We start from the raw sequence: 22764 nt of genomic DNA on the forward strand, positions 1-22764 counted from the left end.
GCAGAGAGGGCTATTCAGGTTCATCCCATATAGGGCCCCCAAGGCAGGGAGAACCCAGAGATAAGAGGCATAATGAGGCTAGGGGACCCCCGTTCCGCCCTTCTCTGTACCCCAAAGAACTACAGGCTCCAGAGAGTATGCAGCATTTATTACAAAGCCAAGAGATACAAATGTCCCAGGGCAGGAGGGTACAGTCACAGGACCTCAGACACACGACAAGGTGCAAACACAGACAAACCCATGGGAGGGGGCGTGTCCCGACCCACACACCTAGGTTGTGATAGAACCTCCACTCCTGCCCCCTCGCCTCCAGAGCTATGTACATTTGAGGAAACGAGGTGGGCAGTGATCCGCTGGGGCCTGTCCCTATGGAGGTGGTCCACTGACCTCTCCGGAGTGGGGCCGGGGTCAGAGCTGCCATCTTGTGCTTTTAGATGCCGACATTGCTCTGTCCTGCCTGGGGCCTCAGCAGAGGGTGGAGAGGGACCTGGAGGGCTGTTTGCCTCTGGCAAAATCTGGGGTCTGTGCTTGTCTGAGGTTAACCCCACCCCACCCCCTCCACTCTCGGCCCTAAGTCCTGCTAGTGAGGGTTCCTGGGTGAGGGCAGGGGCCAGGAGAGGGTGAAGCGGTTCACAATACTAAAGCCACAGTGGAATTTCAGGGGCTGAGAGGCCTCCCGTGGCCTGAAATCTTCCACAAGATAAATGATGTGAAGGGCCACACACACAGGAGCGAGAAGAAAAGAGGCAAAACTATCTATTCTTTGCACAAAGTTGCCACTGCAAGAGGAGGCGGCGAGGGAGATGCCATCTCTGCAGCCCGCCGCCCCTCGGGACCAGGGGGTAAGCTGCACTGGTAAAAGGCACTGTCTGAGCAACTCTCTGGACATTCGACGACGGGGGGCACTGGTCAGGGCAGGGTAGCAGCCGACACGGGTAGAGAACAGGGTGCACCCCTGCACGCAGCCAGTCAGAATTGTGCCTAAAGCTTTGGGGGCTGGTGGGGCCCCCAACATCCCATCTGCCTTGGGAAACAGGGAGAGGGGGGCAGAACTTTACTGGGCCTCACATGACCCCTCCAGTCTACCTCCTGGTGCCCCCCCAAAAAAGAGCAGAGCAAATTACACAAGACCCCCTAAAAATGAACACCCCATCCCTCACACATACACACACACATAAAGTTTGTTTTCTGTGGCATTTAAATTAATCTGGTTGGTCCATAGAAAATAAGTATGTATATTTGGTTTTTCCTATGTACATATATATAGAGATTTATTTATAAAACCCGCCCCCCACCCCCAAGGTGGGAGGAGCTGGGGCAAGTAGAAGAGGTGGAAAAAAAGGGCCCAGAAAAAGTGGAGGGAGTGGAGAGGCATGGCTGGAAACGAGGGCCAGGGTCCCTTTCCTCAAGTTAAGGGGGGCACGGGCGCGCCGTTGATAGTCATCTTGCGCCCCCTGCTGGTGGAGGATGGTGTCTGCAGGCAGTTCGAGGTGCCCCCGTTGGCAGCTGTGGTGGCCCCGCTGGCTGTCGAAGGGGGAGTGGGGGAGGTAGGGTGGGTGGTGGGTGGCCCATGGGAGCTGGGAGAGCCATGGGAGGGGGTGGCTGGGCTGGGCAGGGAGGAGGAGGTGGCCGGCAGGGTGGCAGGGCTGGGAGCCTTGTCGCTGACAGACTCACACTCGGACGCCCCGCTGGTGTTGGTGCCCTCGGAAGGAGTGGGCACTGTGGGCAAGGTGAGCCGCTTGCAGGCTGGCTGGACACGGTACTTGAGGGGGAGAGGCCCGTTCTGCGGGGACAGGGAAGAGGAGAGAGCCAGGGAAGGGGAGGGTGTCAGGACAAACAGGCCACCAGGGAGCCACCCAGCTCCACCCTACAGTGCCCAGGTAAGAAGAAAGGGAAGGCACGGGGTCTTGGAGAAGACAGAGACACAGGCGCACCCAAAGACCCAGAGACTTGGAGAGAAACAGAGGAGAGAGGGCAGCTAAAACGCAGAGGGCATCTACGTCTGATCCCTCACTGGGGCAATCTGCCAAAGGAGCCTTTCCTCCAGCGTGTGGGAAGTCGTCAGCAAGAGATGGACATGCCAGCTCACGGGGCAAAGGATGGGCTGTCTGATTAGAGGAGGTTGGCCCATGTGGCCACAGACCAACGTCAGCCCCTGCAGGCGTCTGCTCCCTGCCCGGCCCGCCCCGCCAGGCTCACCCGCCGCCAGGGGTAGATGTAGGCGATGTCCATGAGGGTGTAGTACTCCTTTAGTGGCTCGTCCTCGTACAGAACCTCCACCTGGGGGGGAAGCAGAGGACCCCATGACCCTGGCCAGACTCAGGGCTCCAGGCTGAGTCTTGGGGACTGGGAGGCGGGGCAGTGGGAAGGACGGATTTGCAGGTGACCCCTCCTTCCTCTTGGGTTTCACCGTGTATGTGACTTTCCTATCAGGGTTGTCCCAACATAAGCACCAGGTGGGAAGGGATCCAGAGAAGACACCCCCATTGTTAGCAACCCCACCATCCACACCGTCTCGGTCTCCTATCTCCGGCAGCTCTCCCAGAGGAGCTAAAAAGGCTCAGGGGCATCTCCTGCAACCCTGGCTGTCACCCCTGGCTGCACAATGGAGTCACCCAGGGAGCTCTAAAAAATACCAACGCTTGTGTCTCAACCCAGAGATTCTGACTTAGCTGGTAAGACGTGAGTCCACTCACGTGACTTAACGTGCAACAAAGTTTAGAATCCACTCTCCTAGATCCTCACTACTCAAAGTGTGGTCCGGGGCCCTTCAGCATCTAGGAGCTTGTTAGAAATGCAGAATCTACTGAATCAGAATTTGCACTTTAACAGTATCTCCAGGGGACTGTACACACACTCAAGTTTGAGAAGCAACGTCCTAGAGCTCCTCTGGAATTTCAGACTTGCCTTCCCGCAGCCAGCTGGCCCCAGAGAAGGCCCTGCTCGCTCGCACACACTCTACCACAGTTCTGAGTGCTACAAGTATGTGCACGTGCACACACACACACACACACACCGTCTTGGTCCCATGCACCTCTGCATGCTGACTTCAACGGACCTAGACCACCCCACCCTCACTTGGTTTCAACCACCCTTCTGCAGGGGCTCAGTTACACAACCATGCAAGCCCTGGGTGACACCCAGCCAGTCCTGAACAACGGCTGGGATGCACAGATTGTCAGACAAACCCACGTACAGACACTCATGTTTTGAAAGGCGTGGGGACCCACCTTGTACTTGCTGGGCACATCCATCTTGTTGCGAAGAAACTTGGCAAGATGCATGACAGTCATGGCTGCTGGGCACCGCAGGAAGCGCACCCCTGTCTGCTGGGGCAGAGGCACCCATGGGAGGCGTGCAGCCCAGGCCACTCCCTCCCAGCTCACATCCCATTCCTGGGCCGGCCCCAGTACTCACCTTCTCCTTGTCCCCATCCCCATTCTCCAGGGGGCCCTTCTTCTCCTCCCGGTCCCTGGGGGAGGAGAAAGGGGGAAGCTAGGGAGATGCAGGAGCAGGCAGGCACCCCCAGTGCACACATCCAGAGGGCTCCCCCAAGGGAATGGGGCCAGGGTGGGAGAAGTGGGTGACCTAGCCTGGAGCCCCAAAGGCCCAGCATGGGCTGGACTTGCCTGGCACCTTCGTAGAACTCGATGGAGAGGCTGACAATCTCGTCGTCGCTCAGAGCCCCCTTCTCTTGCTCTAGGACCTCACCGCGGTCCTCATTGGAGCCGTTGGGGACTGCAGAAGGAGAGAGCTCTGAGGGGTTGGCCAAAGAGGGGGAAGGGAGCCCGCCAAGGACCCAGGGGTCACAGAGCTCCTCAGGGTGAGCCCAGCCACCCTCTGGGCTGGCCGTCTGCAGCACAGATGAGGCACCATGCAGGAGGCCCGAGGGCGAGCGGAGGCAGCGCTAAGGACCCGCGTGGTCCCGTGAACACACTCACCCTCCGTCAGGGGGTAGGCTGCGTAGAAATCCCGTCGCCGTTTCATCTCATCTGGAGAAAAGAAGGAGGGTAAGGAGAGGACCACAGGCTGGGAAACGGGGCGGTGGGAAGGGGGAGGAAAGGTGTACAAATACCTTTAAAAAGCCCAGGGACCAATTTGTAGACAATGTCTTGGAGGGTTTTGTCAGATCTGGGAAAAAATGTAGAGGGGCCTGTTAGCAGCCACCCCCGCCCCCATCTCCCCAGCCAGGGGACCCCTCCTCTCCACCCGCTTCCTTAGACCCAGCGCCCAGGCATTGGGGTCCCTGTCTGGGCTTTACCCCTCTAGTACCTCTTAGCCCACGGCAAGCTGGGTGCAACCGGAGGGAGGGGAGGGGCCTGGGTCCACACCCGTGCTCTGCCACTCCTGCCGCCTTGGCTGCGGGAAGCCAGCAGGGGTGAGGGGGACAGAGGGACGCTGACCCAGAGGATGGGCACGGGCAGGAGGGGCAGTGCCAAGCCCACCTGATGCTCAGCAGTGGGCGGGTTTTATGGACCTGCACGTCACACATGGGGCAGTACTTGTTGGTCTCCAGGTAGCGCACGATGCAGGTTTTGCAGACTTGGGGGTGTGGAGAGAGAAAGGAGAGTCAGAGCCCCTTCCTGCCCCAAGACCAGCCTCCATGTCCCCTGCTCAGATCCAGACATCCCTTCTTCTCCACCTCGTCCCTGCAGTTCAGGCCTGTCAGAGGCCCAACGTGTGATTGGCACGTGTGGCAACTGCCCCTTATCCATCCTTGGGGAGGACGGATCTTCTGTGTCTGTGTGTGAGACAGGCTGGTGTCATGTACAGTGTATAAGGCAGCCCCAAGTCCCAAGCCCCCCACGGAGTATTAAACAAGAGCCAGCCTTCGGACACCTCCCTGGGTCCTCAACCCCTGGCCACCAAGCCTCTAGTGCAAACAAGGGGTGAAATTTCAGCCACAGAGATGCAAGAGAGAGCTGCGATCTCAGATGCAAGTCCCTGCAATGAACAACTGAGCTGAGACACCCCCCAGGTCACCGCTTCCAGGGAGCCTCTCTGTGACCTGGGGCTTCCCGTAGACATGTGGAAGTGTTTGCTCTTCAGGGCACGGGCTTGTGTTCCACCTTCCCTGGGCAGTGCCCCCCAACCTGAGCAGAGGCTGCCCACCCTGAGAAGCAGCCCCTCCACCCAACTCACAGGAATGCAAGCACTCCACGATGGTGGTGGCATCAATGAAGTACCCCCCACAGAGGGCACACATGAGGTGAGGGTTCAGCTCCGTGATTTTGATCCGTGTGGTCCGATGCATGATGCCGGGGTCGGGGGGTGGGGGGACTGGGGAGCGTCGCCCTGGGAAATGGAAGTGGAGTCAGAAACCCGGAGGTGCAACAGCCCCTCCCACGCTTCACTCCACATCCCCCAGCAACAGCTCTCCCAGAGCCCAAGGCCCTTCTCTGCCTTCAAGGCAGGACTAGGGACACGCATGTGGCTGGTCCTTCTGGCCCCCTCTGAGTGTTCATTGAGTGCGGGGGCTCTGGAGAGTCACACAGCCTTGAGCAGCAAGGTCACACTCCATCTCAGGAGCAGCAGGAAAGACTTAAGTTAGACCACAGGAAGTACTACCCAACATCCCCCCAATCCCAATCCATATTCACTCAAGTGATCACCCATTTAAAGACTATTAAGAGCTATGAGGAAACTTAAATAAATAAGCCAGTGCCTTGAACTTCAAGGAATAAAAGAAGGGAAGAATAAATTATCCTTGCTCTCTCAACCCCTCCACCCAGGTGCAAGGCCTCAGACTTGGTCTTTCCACTTCATCCTCCCCTGCCTTCCATTCCAGCCACTCACTCCTCCCCCAGGAAGCCTTCCCTGGAGACACCATGGCCCTAGGTTTGAAGGCGGCACCATCCAGCTTCCAGGCCCGGGACTCAGGCAGGGAACATTGAAAGTCCTTACCCGCGAGAAGCTGGGAATACGCAGCTCTGGCCCGACCCCAGGCCCAGCCCTGGACTCTGCAGGTAATGGCGGTCAAAGAGCTTAGGCAAAGACTACCGTCCCTGCCACGGGAATTCCTGCCACCATGCCCCTGACAGACAGCCCCCTCGCCAAGTGCCCACTAGCACACTGTGCTCCACGACCTCCCTTTCCCGCACAGGCACGAATTTCCCCATATGGGCAGTGCTACCCTCCCACCGCCTCCCACTCGGGTGACATGTCTGCCACCTGTTCACAGGCTGTCCAGTAACAAACCACAGGTTCTCACGGATGTCTGCCAGAGCTGGGCAGAAAGTTTTTTGTCCCCAGCCCACCCAAGCCTGGCAGGGTCTGGTGAGGTCAGTCAAAGTCCAGCTCTTTCTGTCCCCAGCCCACCCAAGCACCCCACCAGCCTGGCAGGGTCCAGCGAGCTCAAAGTCCGGCTCTGGATTGGCCACTGTGCTTACTTCTTGGTATAGAAATCAAACCGGCACTTAGAAGGGTCGGCCCCTCCCTCCCTCCTCTTTCCCAGAGTAAAAGTCCAGGGGTGGGGCTTGGGAGGGTGGCCAAGGCCCAACAGCTCCTTTACAACATACTCATACCCTTCTCTCCTTTCCAGAAAGATTTCTAAAGCCACCACACTGGGTTTTCTAGGACAAGAAATTCACAGCCGGGATCAGCAGTTTCTATAGAGACCCCAGGATGAGTCTGGCCAGGACCCAAACAGCCAACAGAGGCGCAGGGAACCTGGCCAGAGACCGAAAGAGACCAAGAGACACAAAAGCCACACGTGGGGGAGACACTACGTTGCAGGGCAGACAGAGGGGAACAAGCCGGCCCCACAGCAAGCCCAGAGACCCAGTGGAGAGGCAGCGGCCCCTGAAACCTAAGGATGAAAGCGGTTCCCACCCCATATAGGGTGGCCTCAGCCAGCACTCCCTGCACAGGTCCCCTCTTCACAATGACGCAGAAGGCTGCCGGCTACTCCACTGTTTGGTCGTTTCCATAGTAACCCTGTCCCTGGCAAGATGCCCAAATATTATTACAACCATCCAGAGGAGAGAACAATCCAAGTGGCTGTCTCTGATTGTGTGTAATATCCATCGTGTGTGTACGTGCCGTCTGGGCCTCCAAAGGTACTTCCTGTGACTGCTTGTCCCGTGTCTGTGTCCAGATGCATCTATGTGTGCGTGAACGGCCAGAGACAAAACATGCTGGAGGTTGATCTCACCTCCCTCTCCTCTCTCATACACACGTGTGCATGCACGCACACACACACACACAGACACACACGCGCGCAGGCTCTTCACACTGCCTTAGCCACCTCATTCACACACTCACTGTGTTTGCAAAACAGACACTTGCCTTTAACACACACACACACACACACACACACACACACACACAAGCCCCACAGCGCAAATGGCCACGCCCTCACCATCTCTCTCCCCCAATTTGGGAGAATTCAGACCAAGCCTATCCCTCAGGCCCCTTTCCGGACAGGAGGGCAAGGGACTTGCTTATTCCATCAAATGCTTCTCCTTCTTCTGTTTAAGAAATGAGCCCCTTGCCACACTCCCTGCCCTCCCCATCCCCATGGGCCTCAAAATGTTACCTCTGGGGCTGGGGGTGGGGAGAAGCACTGATTGGTTCCTCATCGATTGCCATGGTTACCTGCAGGGCCCTGCCAGCAGGTGCCAAGAGCAATGTAAACAGGAGCTCTGTTTCCCCAGAGCACCCTCTCCCCAACTCCTCATCCCCAGGAGGACTGGGGGGCCCCCATTCCTGACACCCAGTTTGTCCCCAGCTGCAACTGGGTGGTGTGTTGCAGGAAGGTGAGGGGAAAGGGGTGAGGGGTGGCTGGAAGTCCAGCTGTCATCGCTTTAGGGAACAGGCTGAGAGATGGGAAGAACCTGGGAAAGAGTGGGAGAGACAGATCATAAGGAGCAGAAAAGGGAGACTGAGGGCCATTGCCAGTGGCCTCTGTGGAGCTCGGGGCTTTAAGGGGTCAGTCCCAACTGTACCCCACCCCCCAGCAGACCTCAGTATGGTCTCACCCCCAACACAACCTTTCCCTCAACCAGAAGCCAAGCCTTTCAAGATCTTCTGTCCCCAATCCATTGTCCAGGCCATCCCCGGGTCTGGCCACAGTAGCAGGACAGGACCTTCATCAGCATCCAGCATCCGGCCAGTGCCGATCCCTCCCTGCCAGTCAAGCCTGACAGCTGTCTTTCCCCATCCTCAAAGCCCCCTACTAATAGAGAACACCCCCACCTCTCCATTTTGACCAGTCTCTTTCTGGAAGCTGCCCTGCAATTTTGGCCTCTCACTGTCAGTTTCTTCGTGGCCTCCCGTGGACGCAGCTGGGGTCCCTGCTGCTGCCTCATATGGCAGCTGTAGCACTCTTTCCTCTGCCCTTCCTCCAGCGAAATGAGCCAAACTCCCTCACTAGAAAGTCTCCAGGTCTTAGGAAAAGTCACTCAAGGTCACATATCCAGACGTCAAGAATTGCAGAAGTGAAAGGGATCTTAGAAAGCATCTTGCCCAATCCTTTCATTTTACAGACAAAGAAACTCAGGGAGAAATGACTTGTCTGAGTTCACACGGTAAGGCAGTGGCAGTCTGTGACAAGGTACTGCCTGACTCCCATCCCAGTGCTCTTCACATGCTGGCACCCAGGCCAGGCTCCTTACCCATCTAAGGAGGTAACACCTGGCTGCCTCCATCACAGCAGTTACCTGGAGTGGCAGGAAGACCACTCAGCAAGCGTTCTGGGAGGGAGTCAGTCTGGCCAAAACATGCCCATCAGCACACATTCTCACCTTGAAGTAGGAAAAGGAGAGAGGGAAGACCCTCATTGCCCACCCCACTTCCATGGTACAGATGGAGAAACTGAGGCTCCCTGGAAACACAGTGGGCCAGAGCACAGCTCCGTGTATTTGTGTTTGGGACCACGGGATCTGCCTGGGGACGCTGTGAACCTCTCAACTTTCCCTGATCCTGAACACCGGAGGGAGTATCTGCTCCCCTGTTCTCCCAAGCATCAAAAAGGCCTGTAGCTTCCTGAAGCTGGGCTAACTCTATCCTCCCTCCACCACCACCTCTCAGCTCTCTAAGATCAAACAAAGACCAAAACCCAAAATATACACTCAGAGCAACACATTACCAGTTACACACCCATACACGCACAGCCAGACGTACTTCCTCTCTCACACTCACAACAGCCAAGGCCAGACAGACATGACACCACACACCCACAAATACACACACAGACGCTTAGCTAGACACACCCCACCACACATGCAGCCAGACCAAAAGCCAGGCCCACACTTGCCAGATGCACAAGCCATCCCCACCCACCCATCCAGAAGCACACAGCCTGCCATCCCTGCTGGGAACCAGACCTGCAAACACGCACCAACCTTTTGTGCATCCCCGGTCCACCCAGGGTAAATGATAACATAAGTCTTCCAGCAACAAAGGCAGTTCAGCTCCCAACCTCGGCTCTGGGGCCAGAGGCTGGAGGGCTGCGGTGGGCATCTGACGCGCACAAAGATGTAACCTCTTCCTGTGCAGGCTCTCTCCATTCCCATGGCAACAGCTCCATCAACCAAGATCTCTCAGGCTAGGCCAGGGGCAGCAGAGAGTTCCCCTTCCTGCCCACCCCCAAAGACTTCAACTTGAACCCTATCCAGCTACACATGGTCTGGATCCTGGGGTCAGTTTCCTGTCTCATTCCAAAGACACTTCTAAGGCCTTAACCCCCCAACCCCCAACCAGGAGAATCCCTGGGAAAACCTCCCCACCGAAAAGCTGCAACAGAGCTGGCTTTATACTCCTTGTCCAAATAATAACACCTTGGAGGGGGGGTGGGGAAGGAAAGAAATCAGAGTTTCAGGAACAGAAACAAACTACAAGAGGCCCAGAGAGGGAGGTATGAGAACAGAGTGGGAAACCACCAGGAGGCACCCAGCTCCCCCCAGCGACGGAGAGCCCTGGAGAGACTGAGGCAGCCTGGGGAGTGGAGTGGGGGACTCCGAGACAAAGGCCAGGGGAAACGCAGAGTAACACTTCCACAATATTTATAGGCAAATTCCCACTTCTGCCCACCCCTAGGCCGCCTCCTCCCTCCTCAAGCCAACCAGAGCAATTCTGGGCAGACACGGGCAGGGGGGGAGGAGGGCATACCTGGGCCCACCGTGGAGACAGGGGGTGCAGGGGGTGTCTGCTTGCCCAGGGGTCTCACCCCCTCAGAGATAGCAGCAGGAGGGCCTGGGGAGGGAGGGGCGGCCGGGCTCCCCAGTGGAAAACGGGCCAGTTCTTCGGACCCCTCCAGCTTCCGCCGGCGTGGGAAATATCGCGACAAATCCCCTCCTTCCCATTCAACCCCCACCGACCGGGCTCCCCGAGGAGCCCGGGTCAAAGCATCAGGGACCCCAGTTACCTGGTGGCCGCTCCCACCTTCCCCACAGCCAAACTTTCGGCGGGGCCCGGGAGGGGGGCTCCAGAGAAAGAGGCTCCGCAGAGGTGGTTAGGGAGGGGGCGGGGCGCCCAGTGCTGGGACCCGGGCAAGGGGACCGGCTGGGGGGAGGTGCCCGAGAGGACCCGGACCCTGCAAGGAAGGGCGCCCTCCCTCGGCCTCTCAGCAATCAAAAAGCACGTCCCCTCCCTCCTAGCCTCGAGTCCTCGCGCGTCCACGCCGCCCCAGTGCCCACGGGAGAGGCGACCCCTGCCCAGAAATAAAGGGGGTAAATCCGGTAGAGCCAGGGGCGGGGAGGGCTAGGGGGCCGTGATCCAACCCGGCGCGCACCCCCAAAACCCTCATGGCTGCCCCGGACCTTCCCCCTCGCTACCTCGGGAGCAGGGTCTACAAGGGGGCTGCTGCACAAAGAGGTGGTGGTCGAGGGAGACGCCAAATCGTTAAAAGGGGGACTCCACTTCGGCCATCTTGGAAGGGAGGAAAGGGAAAAAGGGGCAGAAAAAAAGGGAGAAAGGAGGGCGGACGGGGCGAGCTAGGATAGGGGCTGGCGGGGCGCGGGGGGGATGCGAGCGCAGGCTCGGCTCCTGGCTTCCCCCCTCCCACAGGGGTTTGTAAAGGAGGGAACGGCCCCCATCCCAATCCCCAGATGGTTACAGGGTAGGAGAAGGAAAGGAAGGGGGAGTCCGCGTCCGCTTACCTGGGTTCGGGGTCCGGTGGGTCTCGGGGAGGGGGGGATGGGAGGGAGGGAAGGAGGGAAGGGAGGGGAGGGGGGCCGCAGCCGTGTGGCTCGCTCGGGCGGCGGGAGGGGAGAAACCTACGGTAAGAAAGGAGTTTGTGAAAGCGGCTTGGGGTGGGAGGGAGAGAGGGGAGGGGAGGGGACCTGGGGGGAGGGGAGGGACCAGAGTTGGGGGGGGAGACAAAATGGCTTTTTCCTCCAGACAAGAGTAGTCCCGCCCACTACTCACCCACGTGACCTCATTCCTTCAGGGTGCTTGCGGAGAGGGAAAAAGGAGGGGGAGAGGCTCGCGCGGCTTTTCCCCGCCACCAGTGCCGGGCCCCCCAAACTGGGACAAGACCCCTCCCTTCCCAACAGCCTCCCTGACCCTGGAGGATGAATCCACCTCCTGTTAACCTCCACAATTAGTTGCTTCCCCTCAAAATGTGTCCCCCCACCCCACTGACCCAGAGATCCCCACCCCCGCCTGGAAAATGGTGCCATGAGGACTGGGCTGAAATGTGGCTCGCAGTCCTCCACGCCCCGGCCTAGACCAACGGGCGCAGGGCTCGGGCGGAGGACGCGACGCCTCCAGCCACGCGTTGGGTGATTTTCATTCACTCCAAGTGACACTCCCTTAAAATTAATAACTGCATCTGTAAGAGAAGGCATGCCCTCCCCACTCCCCCTTTCCCCCCTCGGCGGCCCGATCGCTGGCTCTAAAACGCGGCGCACCGGGACCCAGCCAGGGCGCCTCAGGGGGAGCAAACCGCAAGAGGGGAGTGGGGGGTGGAGGGTGAGGCCAGGGTTGGGGGGACTCCTGGCGGGGGTCTCCGTTTGTGTGGTGGAGGCTGGCGCTCCCGGCGTGCTCGGGCAAAGAATGAAACCCAACCCGGGACGGGGAGACCAGCTGGAGACGCGAACTCAGAGTCCAGGCCTGGGACACAATAACCCGGCCGAAGGCGAGAGGCCAGAAGGGACTAGAAAGCGAAGCGCCGGGGCTCGAAAATGGGACCGCGCTTTTTTTCCTGCCTTGAACGCTTCCCGCATTTTTCGCTCGCGCTGGGCGCTCGGCGCTGCTTGTGCGCCTCCCTCGCCGCAGCGGCGGAAGGAGCCGGGCGAGCGCAAAAGCGGCCGGTGCCAGCCGACCCCGGCCGTCGCTCCCGGCTCCACCCAGCGCTCGGGCTCAGGTCCCCAGTGGCTCTGGCCGGAGGGAGACCAGGAGGCGGGTTTGGAAGAGCCGGGAGGAGTGGTGAGGCCGGCGCCAGGGAAGCGAATCGATACTGCGCTACGGTGACAACCGTGGGCCTCATTAGAACGATCGATTCGTTCGTTCGTTCTTCACGATTTATTAGGGATAGCCACGGTGTCTGTCGCTCCAGAGAGCTCGATTATCCGGCCAGAGCGCCATTAAGCGCACTGACGGTGGGTGGCTCGAGTTGGGGAATTTAGGAGACGAATCTGCCAAGCTTCGGAGCGCCTGCCTCCTTCCCTCCTTGCTGGCAGCCAAGTCAGCCCCAAAACTGGGGGCCCCGGACTGAATGTTTTCACTCTCTGGCCGGCGACCAGTAGAACTGCGGACATTGGCCGCCGATTGACCCCAGCTTCAGCCCTCTGCCCACACCGGCGGAATGGGCGCAGGGAGGAAAGGAAGGGCGGGAGAGATTTCCGCCCAGAGGGAGTGGTCCGAGAACCAGTGGCAGAAGGGCCAAGGGAGGATCCGGTCACCTGCTCCCCTGTTCCTGCAGCAGTTCACTGGCCCCTGTGGAAAGGGGGCTCTTGGCATAGACACGCCCACTGTCCCCAGCGCAAGTGTGTCGCCGGGATCCTGGCCTTTGCCAAGGAAGACTCGCGCATCCACTTGCTCTCCGGGAGGGGAGCGTGGCAGGGACTCCCGGTTCGTCTCTCCTTTCGGGCTTCAAGACCCAGAGCAAGAGAAACTTGTAGGGGCTTCGCGGAGATGTCGGTCCCATCGTAATCCACACGGCTGCCCCCTGGGGTTGACGCTCCTCTGCGTCCCCACTACGGCCCATTAATCCTGGAGGGCTGCCCGAGGGGGCCACTGTGCTAAGCCGGGATCCATTCATTTATCCCTCAATTATTAAGCCCCATTCAGGAGAGAGAAGGAGCATGCTGGAGACCTTACTACCTACCAAAACTCCAATTTAATCTCTTCCATCCTGGACGACCAGTCCCCATATCCTTGGCCTTTCTGATTTACCAGGAAAATCTTCTGACCCAACTCTTCCCACAGCTGAATTTCTCTGGTTTCCCAGTCTTTATTCTATTAACCAACACAGAAGCATCTGTCATGTGCCAATGTCAAATACTGCACTAGGCACTGGGGACCTAAAGTAGATGAGCCGGGCTTTTGCGAGGAGCGCTCACAGGCCAATGGGAGCAAACCCAGAGGGACACACAGCCTGTCCCGCCTGTCCCGTTAGAATCCACAGCATCTGGTGTGAGCTCCCGCTAAGGGTGGACGAGCACTGAGAAGGGCCATCCAGAAGAGGCCTCTGTTGAGCCGAATATTGAAAGACCAAGTGCGGAAGGAACTGCTTAGGAGTACTTTGCGATCCTCCACAAAGATCGAGGCTCCCATCCTGCTTCCTGGAATGCGCCTGTGCGGACATTAGGAGCCCCTTGATTTTGTGCTTGTATCTCACACGGTCCTCTAGCTGACAAATACTTATCAGAAGAGTCACTGTGTCTATCACAGACTAGAGGCTCTCAGAGGGCAGGAACGTGAGAAATCCAGGTAATTATTTCTGGCACACACTTGGGGCTATTGCGAGGACAACAGCCCTTATAAAATGATTACTATGGTAGGAGAGGGCGGCTCTTCTAGTGCTTTCATGAATGTCTTTATCTCTGTGCCCTTTACACCTTTTCTCTCCAGAAAACAATGTCCTTTGTCAGTTTCTGCTTATTTCCCCATCCTCCTCCCCATTCCTCTATATTTCTAGAAAAAAAAAATTTGTTCTTTCCCTTTTTCTGATGCTCCTCATATTAAATGCTTCTCTTCCCCCCTGTCCATTTTCTTGGGGTCTTCCCTCACTGAGCCGCCTATTTCTCTGTAATGTCCCATCTTTCTCTGTATGTCGCAGCTATATTCTTCCTTTCCCACCTTTGTTTCTCTTCATCCTTCAAATGGTCTTTGCCTTTCTCTCTCTCATCACTCTCTTCCCCTCCAAATGTAATATTTGTAACATCGATTGAGGCATATAACGGAAAACTGTCCAACCTCCACTGAAAATTCATTCTTAATCCTACGAAAAATGCATCCTGAAACGTGTTACACAGGGAGACAAAAACCTGTCTTTGGTTTCCTGCAATCTAGCTTGGAGGCGGGGCGAGGAGGGCATGGAGGGAAGTGCTGGAGAAATGATTCCATCATTGACTGAACAACGACGAATTTTCACCCACAATGACTCTTTTATTTGCTATAGAAAAAGTGCTACCGCTGCCATGTCAATAGAAATATTTGGCTTCTGAGCGGTTATGAGCAAAAGCTTAATTTCCAATTCTCGGGGAAAAAAAAAAAAAGAAAAGCACCTATAGCGTCCCTGGGTGGGCTCGAACCACCAACCTTTCGGTTAACAGCCGAACGCGCTAACCGATTGCGCCACAGAGACCGCGACGACTGCTGAGGTGGCAGTGAGCCGAGTCATTGGGAGCGAGCCTGGACGGCGCAGAAACCACAGTAGAGGTCCCGCCATCAGACGAAAGAAATCGAAAGGAAAGGTCCCGATCCCGGGAAAGGCGCGGCGGGGATTGGGAGGGGAGGACGAGGGACGTGTACGCTTCTCTTGCATTGGCACTGCGAAGGGTCGGCACTGGCTATCCTCAGGTGCTACCTTAAATGTGGAGAGGCCCAGAACATCCCTTTTTAGGGGGTCGTGAGACGGGGATACGTGAAGTCGACCTACAAGACGTCCCAAGAAACAACCTCCAGCCTTAAAACTCCCAATTACAGCTGAACCCTGCAAAAACCAGAATACCCTTCCTTTCCCCCCTCGCATCGTTAAATTTGCACTTAATGGGCGCCTCCTGTATACCAGGCACTGTTCTGGGCCAGTGATTATCTAGAGTCTAGCAAAGCGGCTGGGACAGAGTAGATGCAAAGATTTCTCGAGGGAATAAATAAGCTAGCATGAGTACTAGCCGAACTCATACAGCATGTTGGTAAGCGCCATGGCATCCCTTCAGCTGGGGCCGCAGACCCCCAAACCCGGTTTCACAATCCCACGTGCGTACAGGTCCCGCCCCGCCGTCGCGGCGGTCCCAAGTCCAGGTCCGCCGAGATCCCAGCATGCACCGTGGCTCAAGGCCCTTCCTCACTCGCAGTGACTTTTCACTTTCCGCTTTCCCCGCCTCCGTTTTGGTTTCTCAACCAAACTATGCTGTACCAGTGACTGACAGGGATGTGCAGCCAATAGAAAGCCCAAGTGGCCAGGAAGAATCGGCCTATCGGCCCAGGGAGAGGAAGCAGCGAGAGTGGTTGCGCAGTGAGGGCGAGAACCGGTTTACGGGAATTGCACCGGAGGTCGGGGGTTCTAATACACCGCAAACATGGTGAGATGGGGAGCAAGGAAAAAGGGCACGGGGTAGGGACTGAGAAACGGGGAGAGCGTCGGGGAAGTTTGGGGGCAGAGCGGGTCTAGGGGTCGATGTAAGGAAGCGGCTTTGGTTCGAACGCGAGTGGACCGCGATGAAGACCAAGCGGCGACTGCGGCACCTCGCTGACACACAGTGCTCATCTCAGAGCTGGAGTTTCGGGCGACCAGGCACTTCCAGAATGGAGAACGAACGGGGCGTACAGGAGTCTCCGGGTCTGGGTCTGGGTCGGGAGCTATGGCAGCGTTTGACCCCTCGAGCTGAGCCCCTCTGCTTTGTCTGTCCCAGTCTATTATGTCCTATAACGGAGGGGCCGTCATGGCCATGAAGGGGAAAAACTGTGTGGCCATCGCTGCAGACAGGCGCTTCGGGATCCAGGCCCAGATGGTGACCACGGACTTTCAGAAGATCTTTCCCATGGGTGACCGTTTGTACATCGGTCTGGCCGGACTCGCCACTGATGTCCAGACAGTGTAAGTGTCAGGGGTCCCTGCCCACACCCAGGCCGCTTGTCGGACCATCCTTGCCCGGCTTCTTGAGCGGCTTGGGTGTCAGTCATCTACCAACCACCACCTGTGAGTTCGAAACTTTGCGGGACACCATAGCGATACAGAGATGTATCCTAACCAACTTTTACCAGCATTTACTCTGTGGAAAGCATTTTATATTCGTGGACTCATTTAATTCTCGTCTAGATACCACCATGTTGCTGTCCCCTTTTGCAGATGAGGAAACTGAGGGTCTCAATGTCTTGCCCAAGATGCAAGTTAATGAGTGTCAGCCAGGATCCCAACGCAGACCTCTCTAAGGCCAGAGTGGGTGCCCAGTCCCTAAAAAACTTCAGGTCTAGTTGAGAGACAAGACAGACATACAGAAAGATAACCAACCTATGATGAGTTAGTGCATGTTAACTGCCAGATTAGTTATGTAATTGCCAGTGGATTTGAGAGAAGGGAGAGTCGGGGGGGATGAGGTAGGTAGCTGTTGTGATGGTCCTGGTGTGAGGGTTTTGGTCCTAATGGAGTAGAAGTGGTGGAAAGGAAGAGATTTCTGAGAGTTGTTGCTGACCAGTGGCTACTTGGGTGTGGTGGGGCCAAAGAGCCATTCAATCAAAGTCAAGACCTGTATCTTTTTTACCTAATACTAGTATCTAGACTGGTACCTGACATGTAGGCAATCCAGAAAAGTTGCAAATGTGATTCCTGTTTTGAGAATGTTGACTGAAATATAGGAATTAGGACTAGTTTGGGAGGAAAGTTGATGACTTTGATTTTGACACCAATTTTGAGGAGACAAGGCAAGCCAAATAGAAACATCTTGCAAGTAGTTGGGGTTTTGAAATTACCTCTCAGGGTTCTAGAGGCATTAGTGATGTGTTAAATCTGTGGGAGCAGATTCTGGAGAGACAAAGTATGTAGAGAGGGAGAAAATCAGCTGCAGTTTGAGAGCGGAGCCTTATATTTCGCAGTTGGAGAAAAAGAGAAGCCAGAGGAGAGAGGAAAATAATCTGGATAGAATTTGTTTTTTTGTTTTTTTGTCTTTTTTTCTTTTTTAGAGGGGCCTTGCTCTGTTGCCCAAGCTGGAGTACAGTGGTGTGATTATAGCTCACTGTAGCTCCTGGGCTCAAAGGATCCTCCTGCCTCAGCCTCCCGAGTAGCTAGGACTACAGGTGTGAGCCCAGCTCAGGATAAGATTTCAAGAGGGAATGTGTGGTCACAGGTTGTAGGTGCTGCAGGAAGTCCGTGGCTTAAGGAGTAGCAGTTCTTGGACTTATTTCCTAGAAGTTCAAAAGACTATTTTGGTAATATGGGTGGAAGCTTGTCATGAAATGTTCTTTCTCATTTTTCTGAAAGCCTCTCTCAGTCTCAAGAACATAATGCTTTCCTGAGATCTAGGCTAGCCTGCCCTTTTTTCCTGTCCTGGTAGAGTGAGAATGACAGCTTAGGGTTCCTGTCAGTGTGAAGGCTCCCGTCAGCCTTCTCCAGTCACTGCCATTCTCCTTACACCATTTCCTTTTTTTCATGGGAGGCTCTTCTCACTGAGTTTGCTTGCTTGTAGGCAGTAACTGTTAATTTCACTAGGCCTTAGTTTCCTTATCTATAAGATGTAGTTAAAGTTGTTTCTAAGGCTCTTTGCTCTGGTGCCATTGCTCTGCCGTCGGCAGGTATGGCATTGGTCTGCTCTATGCAGGGGCTATCCTGGCGCTCTGAGATGGCCCTGGGGGAGGTATGGCTTTTCTTCTTAGTCACCTTCCAGACTGTTAGAATAGCAGCTGCTGCTTGTTAACACGTATAAGACTTTGCAATTTTCCCTTGGCAGGGACTGAGACTGTGTGTCGTCTTATGTTCCTCCTGACCTCCACAGGGTGAACACTAGGGAACATTCAGCATTGACTTACTAACTTGCTTTTCTCCAACCACAGCGCCCAGCGCCTCAAGTTCCGGCTCAACCTGTATGAGTTGAAGGAAGGTCGGCAGATCAAACCTTATACCCTGATGAGCATGGTGGCCAACCTCTTGTATGAGAAACGGTGAGTGGAAGTATAGCCTAGGACTGAGGAAATACAGAAATCTTCAAATGTATATGGAGGGAGTACCAAGGAAGGGGATTCTTTTTACTTAACTGTTTTTATTGAGGATATTGGCCATTAGTTATTGAGTATTTTATGCAGATGTTCCCTCACTTTATAACCCATTGTAAGTTGATGATGGGCATTTTACAGACATGATGGGATGCAAAAACACAAACCACAATATCTAAAAAACGCTTACAACACAGAACACTGTAGAGCATCAGTTGTTTATCCTCGTGATCGGGTAGCTAACTAGAAGCTGTGGATCTTTGCCACTGCCCAGTATCATGAGAAAGTATTATATTATACTGCATAGTGCTAGCCCAGGAAAAGATGAAAATTCAAAGTACGGTTTCTACTCAATGTTTATCACTTTCACACCATTGTAAAGCTGAAAAATTGTGACTTGAATCATCATAAGTCAGGGTCCGTCTGTATATAAAGATCCCTAAGATTGATTTTTCTCAAAGACCACTGTCTAGAACAAGTTTCTGATGAGCTGCCACTTCCTTTTGGCAGATAATGAGAGTAACCCTCTTTGCCTTGCCTGCTGGGAGGTGCAGAACAAAACTTTGTGTTCAAAGTGTCTTGTATTCCATTTTAATGGTTTAGTTTTATTTTGCTGTGTTTTTCCTATAAACGGCCTCAAATTTTTTTCTAAAGGAGTAGAGGTAGATCTGTACAAATAGAGGATCAAATGGTGGTAGGACTTTGGATTAGAAGAAAACAGAACTCCCAAAGAAAGGAAGAGGTAATGAGGGTCAGGGGTGAGAGGGCCATGAAGGTATCAGAGGAAAGAAGATGAAAAAGTCTTAGAGCATTGCCAGATGCCAGGAGAGGGGAAAAGGGTTAAACAGAGCTGGCCACAGGGAAAGGTGATCTTTCCAAACAGGTTGGTCATTTCCCACCCTGGGTCTGGGCCAAGGCCTTGTCTGAATAGGCCTGAACATGAAAGAGCATTCTTGAGTTCTGGTTTCTCTCTCTGGTGCTGGCCCCCACAGGTTTGGCCCCTACTACACTGAGCCAGTCATTGCTGGGTTGGACCCGAAGACCTTTAAGCCCTTCATTTGCTCTCTAGACCTCATCGGCTGCCCCATGGTGACTGATGACTTTGTGGTCAGTGGCACCTGCGCCGAACAAATGTACGGGATGTGCGAGTCCCTCTGGGAGCCCAACATGGTGAGTTGGTGGCATGGAGCAGGGCGGGGCTCTGAGGTACCCCCCCTCAGCCATCAGGGAAAAAAATGTGTTTATGTGACAGGTAATGCGGAGAAGGGTGTAGGTGGGAGAGAAAGTCACAGCTGCCGCTTCTTCCGGGCAGGCTGGTGTCAGGGGTCTGTTAGGAGACCCCAGTCAGATATTTGCTACAACAATAAATAAATTATTCCTTACATTGGGTTTATAGGGTTCTCATACTCACTCATTGAACAAGCCTTTAACAGGGTGCAGGGTTAGAGGCAGCTGAACAGAATGGGGCTGGGAGCCAGATTGTCTGGGTTGGAAACCTGGATCCACCCACCACTTAGTTAATGTTCTTGGGTAAGTCACTTTACCTCTCTCTGCCTCCATTATGTCTACTGTAAAATGGGGATAATAGAACCTACCTTAGAAGTGGTATTGAGGAAAACATGCAAAGAGATCTGCAAGTGAGGGTGGGCTGTTATTATTGAGTGCCAGCTCCGCCAGGCTTTGGGGAAACCAGAAACACTCTGCCTTCAGGGGCTTGCCGCAGTCTAATGAAACAAGATAGATGCCCAAATACCTGTAAAATGCAGTTTGTTGGGAAGAGGAGAGAAAAAGGCCTGGTGGGAGAAAGAACAGCCTGTGCAAAGGAACAGGAGGGGCCAGATGTGTTCATTGACTGGAGACAGCTGGGAGTGGCTGGAGTGTGGGTAAGACGTGGGGTGAGGCTCTGGAGGGCCTGGAATACCATGCCGCGGAGTTTGAACTCTCCCTGCCAGTGAGGAACCTGAGGAATCGCAGGCCTGCAGGGGGTGTAATAGGCTATTAATGCCTGTAGGAGGCGCTGAGGTTCTGAGCAAAGACAGTGGCAGTGGGGAGGGGGAGGGGCAGTTGGAGTCAAGAGAACTTGGTCACTTAAAACAGAAGGGAAGGGCAGGGCACGGTGGCTCACATCTGTAATCCGTGGCTCACATCTGTAATCGTAGCACTCTGGGAGGCTGAGGTGGGTGGATCGTTTTGACCTCAGGAGTTCGAGACCAGCCTGAGCAAGAGTGAGACCCTGTCTCTACTAAGAAAATAGAAAGAAAATTAGCTGGGCAACTTAGAATATATAGAAAAAATTAACCGGCCATGGTCTCAAAAAAAAAAAAAAAAAATGAAGGAGGAGGAGATACAGGAGATGGCTGAGTTTTCTAGGCTAACCCAGATAGACAATGTAGGAGAAGGAGCAGGTTTGGGGAAAGAGGGTTTGTGGTTGCACAGGTTGAGTTTTGAGGTACCTGTTAGACACCTGGGAGGAAAGCCCAGTAGGCAGCTGATAAAGCACACTGGAGTCAAATAGGGATTCTTTGCCCTATTTTACAGAAGACAAATTGAGGCTCAGTGAAGGAACATATTATTTGCCCACGGTCACACCACTGGTTAGTGGAAGAAATTCAGGGCTTGAAGCCCCTTTCACTTTCCTTTGCACATCCTGCTCCCTCCGAGGAAGGAGCTGAGAGGGCTTCCCACATCCAGGGAACCATCCCTTAATTCAGTTACGGCAGGGGCCAGAGCTGGGAACCTTGAGCCTAGAAAAGAGAGTTAAGGGATATAACTGTTATGTACCCAGAGTAATTAAAAAAAGAGTTAAGGGGGCCGGGCGCGGTGGCTCACGCCTGTAATCCTAGCACTCTGGGAGGCCGAGGCGGGTGGATAGCTCGAGGTCAGGAGTTCGAGACCAGCCTGACCAAGAGCGAGACCCCGTCTCTCCTAAAAATAGAAAGAAATTATATGGCCAACTAAAATATATATATAGAAAAAATTAGCCGGGCATGGTGGCGCATGCCTGTAGTCCCAGCTACTCGGGAGGCTGAGGCAGTAGGATCCCTTGAGCCCAGGAGTTTGAGGTTGCTGTGAGCTAGGCTGACGCCACGGCACTCACTCTAGCCCGGGCAACAGAGTGAGACTCTGTCTCAAAAAAAAAAAAAAAAAAAAAAAAAAGAGTTAAGGGACCAGACCAAGTTAGGGCCCGAGGCTGTGGGTTTGAAAGCATTCTTTGTTGACAGGATCCAGAACACCTGTTTGAAACCATCTCCCAAGCCATGCTGAACGCCGTGGACCGGGATGCAGTGTCAGGCATGGGAGTCATTGTCCACATTATGTGAGTATGAGTTGAGAAAAGTCTAGAAGCTTTGCAGACACCTGCCCCTCTCTCTCCCTGACAAACACACACCCCGTCTTCCTAGCCCTGGTCAGGTACGAGATAAGAAAGGTGCTTTTGGCAGACGCAGTTTAGCAGAAGGTCATGCCTCTGTCAGGTGAGGCTCCACGACCCTGAGTCTCCTCCCCTTGCTCACAATAGACATTTCTTTTCTTCTTTAAGGGCATCCCCAAAGTCTCAGGGATCTGTGTGGAGGCAGCTCCCCATCCTCTCCCCCAGCTCCCACCAGTCTGGAGCCTAGAACTGTGTGATACACTGAGCTTTGGGGACCATTTTCCATCCCCAGCCAGCTCCCTAAATGACAGCCCCCTTATATGTCTGGGGCTGTCACTAGGAACCTAATTGGATAGGGTAGAAAGTGGCCCCCCAGCTGCTTTCCTACATTCCAGAGTAAGCATTTGGACCCTTTTATGGGCTAGCCTGCTTAATTACCGGGAAAAACACAGAATTTACCACCCAAGGTTCTTTTGTGTTCATTCACCGCACCTTCACCTTGTTACGTGTTCTTGTTACCTGTTCTCTAGGCCTGTGGGAGCTCGATCCCTTTCTTGCGCTTCATAGTCCAGCCCCAAGTCACTTCTGGGAAAGCCTCTGCTGGGTGGCTTCACCTGTGCAAAGTCTCTGTTCTCATCCCTCCCCTTCCTCACAGCAGCGGAGGAGACAAGCTAACATTCCTGTAACTGGAGAACGGTCACGCCTCGAGTTAGCAGGGCAGCTGTCTGTTCTCCCCTGCCCGGGCTGGAGAGGGAGGTGCAGTCATGGTCTAGATGGGTATAGATGTTTTCTTGTGATTTTTCTCCCTCTGCAGTGAGAAGGACAAAATCACCACCAGGACACTGAAGGCCCGAATGGACTAACCCTGTTCCCAGAGCCCACCTTTACCTTTTTATTCTTTTCTTATTTTTTGGGGGGGTGGAAATAAAATAGCCTTTCTTTCATTCCTGCTTGTCTTTGATGCTTTCCCACAGATCTCTGTCCCAGCTGGGCAGTTACAAATAGCTACTCAGGGTATAGCTCAGCCCTGGGGTTTTCTTTTTGACTTGCACTGTACCCCATTGGGACACCAGTGGGAT

General features: G+C 54.7%; 2 protein-coding genes and 1 non-coding gene across 7 annotated transcripts; 1 reads left to right on the plus strand and 2 right to left on the minus strand.

Moving 5' to 3' along the window:
* Positions 1 to 95: 95 nt before the first annotated feature.
* PCGF2 (polycomb group ring finger 2) lies at positions 96 to 11244 on the minus strand. Of its 5 annotated transcripts, none has more exons than XM_069482433.1 (11): positions 11100 to 11120; positions 5143 to 5295; positions 4446 to 4542; positions 4273 to 4359; positions 4076 to 4131; positions 3942 to 3992; positions 3630 to 3738; positions 3418 to 3472; positions 3231 to 3326; positions 2200 to 2280; positions 96 to 1783 (listed from the first exon to the last, which is right to left on the minus strand). In XM_069482433.1, the coding sequence occupies exons 2-11, from the start codon at positions 5252 to 5254 to the stop codon at positions 1406 to 1408; spliced, it is 1122 nt and encodes a 373-aa protein (XP_069338534.1). In that variant the 5' UTR covers positions 5255 to 5295; positions 11100 to 11120; the 3' UTR covers positions 96 to 1405. The 5 variants fall into 5 exon arrangements, with proteins under 5 accessions (XP_069338534.1, XP_069338535.1, XP_069338536.1 ...); XM_069482434.1 differs by lacking the exon at positions 11100 to 11120 and adding an exon at positions 10111 to 10854; XM_069482435.1 differs by lacking the exon at positions 4273 to 4359 and having other exon boundaries at positions 11100 to 11244.
* A 3434-nt stretch (positions 11245 to 14678) lies between these two features.
* TRNAN-GUU (transfer RNA asparagine (anticodon GUU)) lies at positions 14679 to 14752 on the minus strand. The gene has a single exon. It is a non-coding gene; the product is annotated as a tRNA-Asn (tRNA).
* Positions 14753 to 15604: 852 nt separating this feature from the next.
* PSMB3 (proteasome 20S subunit beta 3) lies at positions 15605 to 22629 on the plus strand. Its single transcript, XM_069481319.1, has 6 exons — positions 15605 to 15692; positions 16023 to 16207; positions 18157 to 18264; positions 19308 to 19485; positions 21537 to 21631; positions 22500 to 22629. The coding sequence occupies exons 1-6, from the start codon at positions 15690 to 15692 to the stop codon at positions 22546 to 22548; spliced, it is 618 nt and encodes a 205-aa protein (XP_069337420.1). The 5' UTR covers positions 15605 to 15689; the 3' UTR covers positions 22549 to 22629.
* The last annotated feature ends 135 nt before the right edge of the window (positions 22630 to 22764 follow it).

This window comes from Eulemur rufifrons, chromosome 9 (assembly GCF_041146395.1).
Source record: "Eulemur rufifrons isolate Redbay chromosome 9, OSU_ERuf_1, whole genome shotgun sequence".
Taxonomy (NCBI): Eukaryota; Metazoa; Chordata; class Mammalia; order Primates; family Lemuridae; genus Eulemur; species Eulemur rufifrons.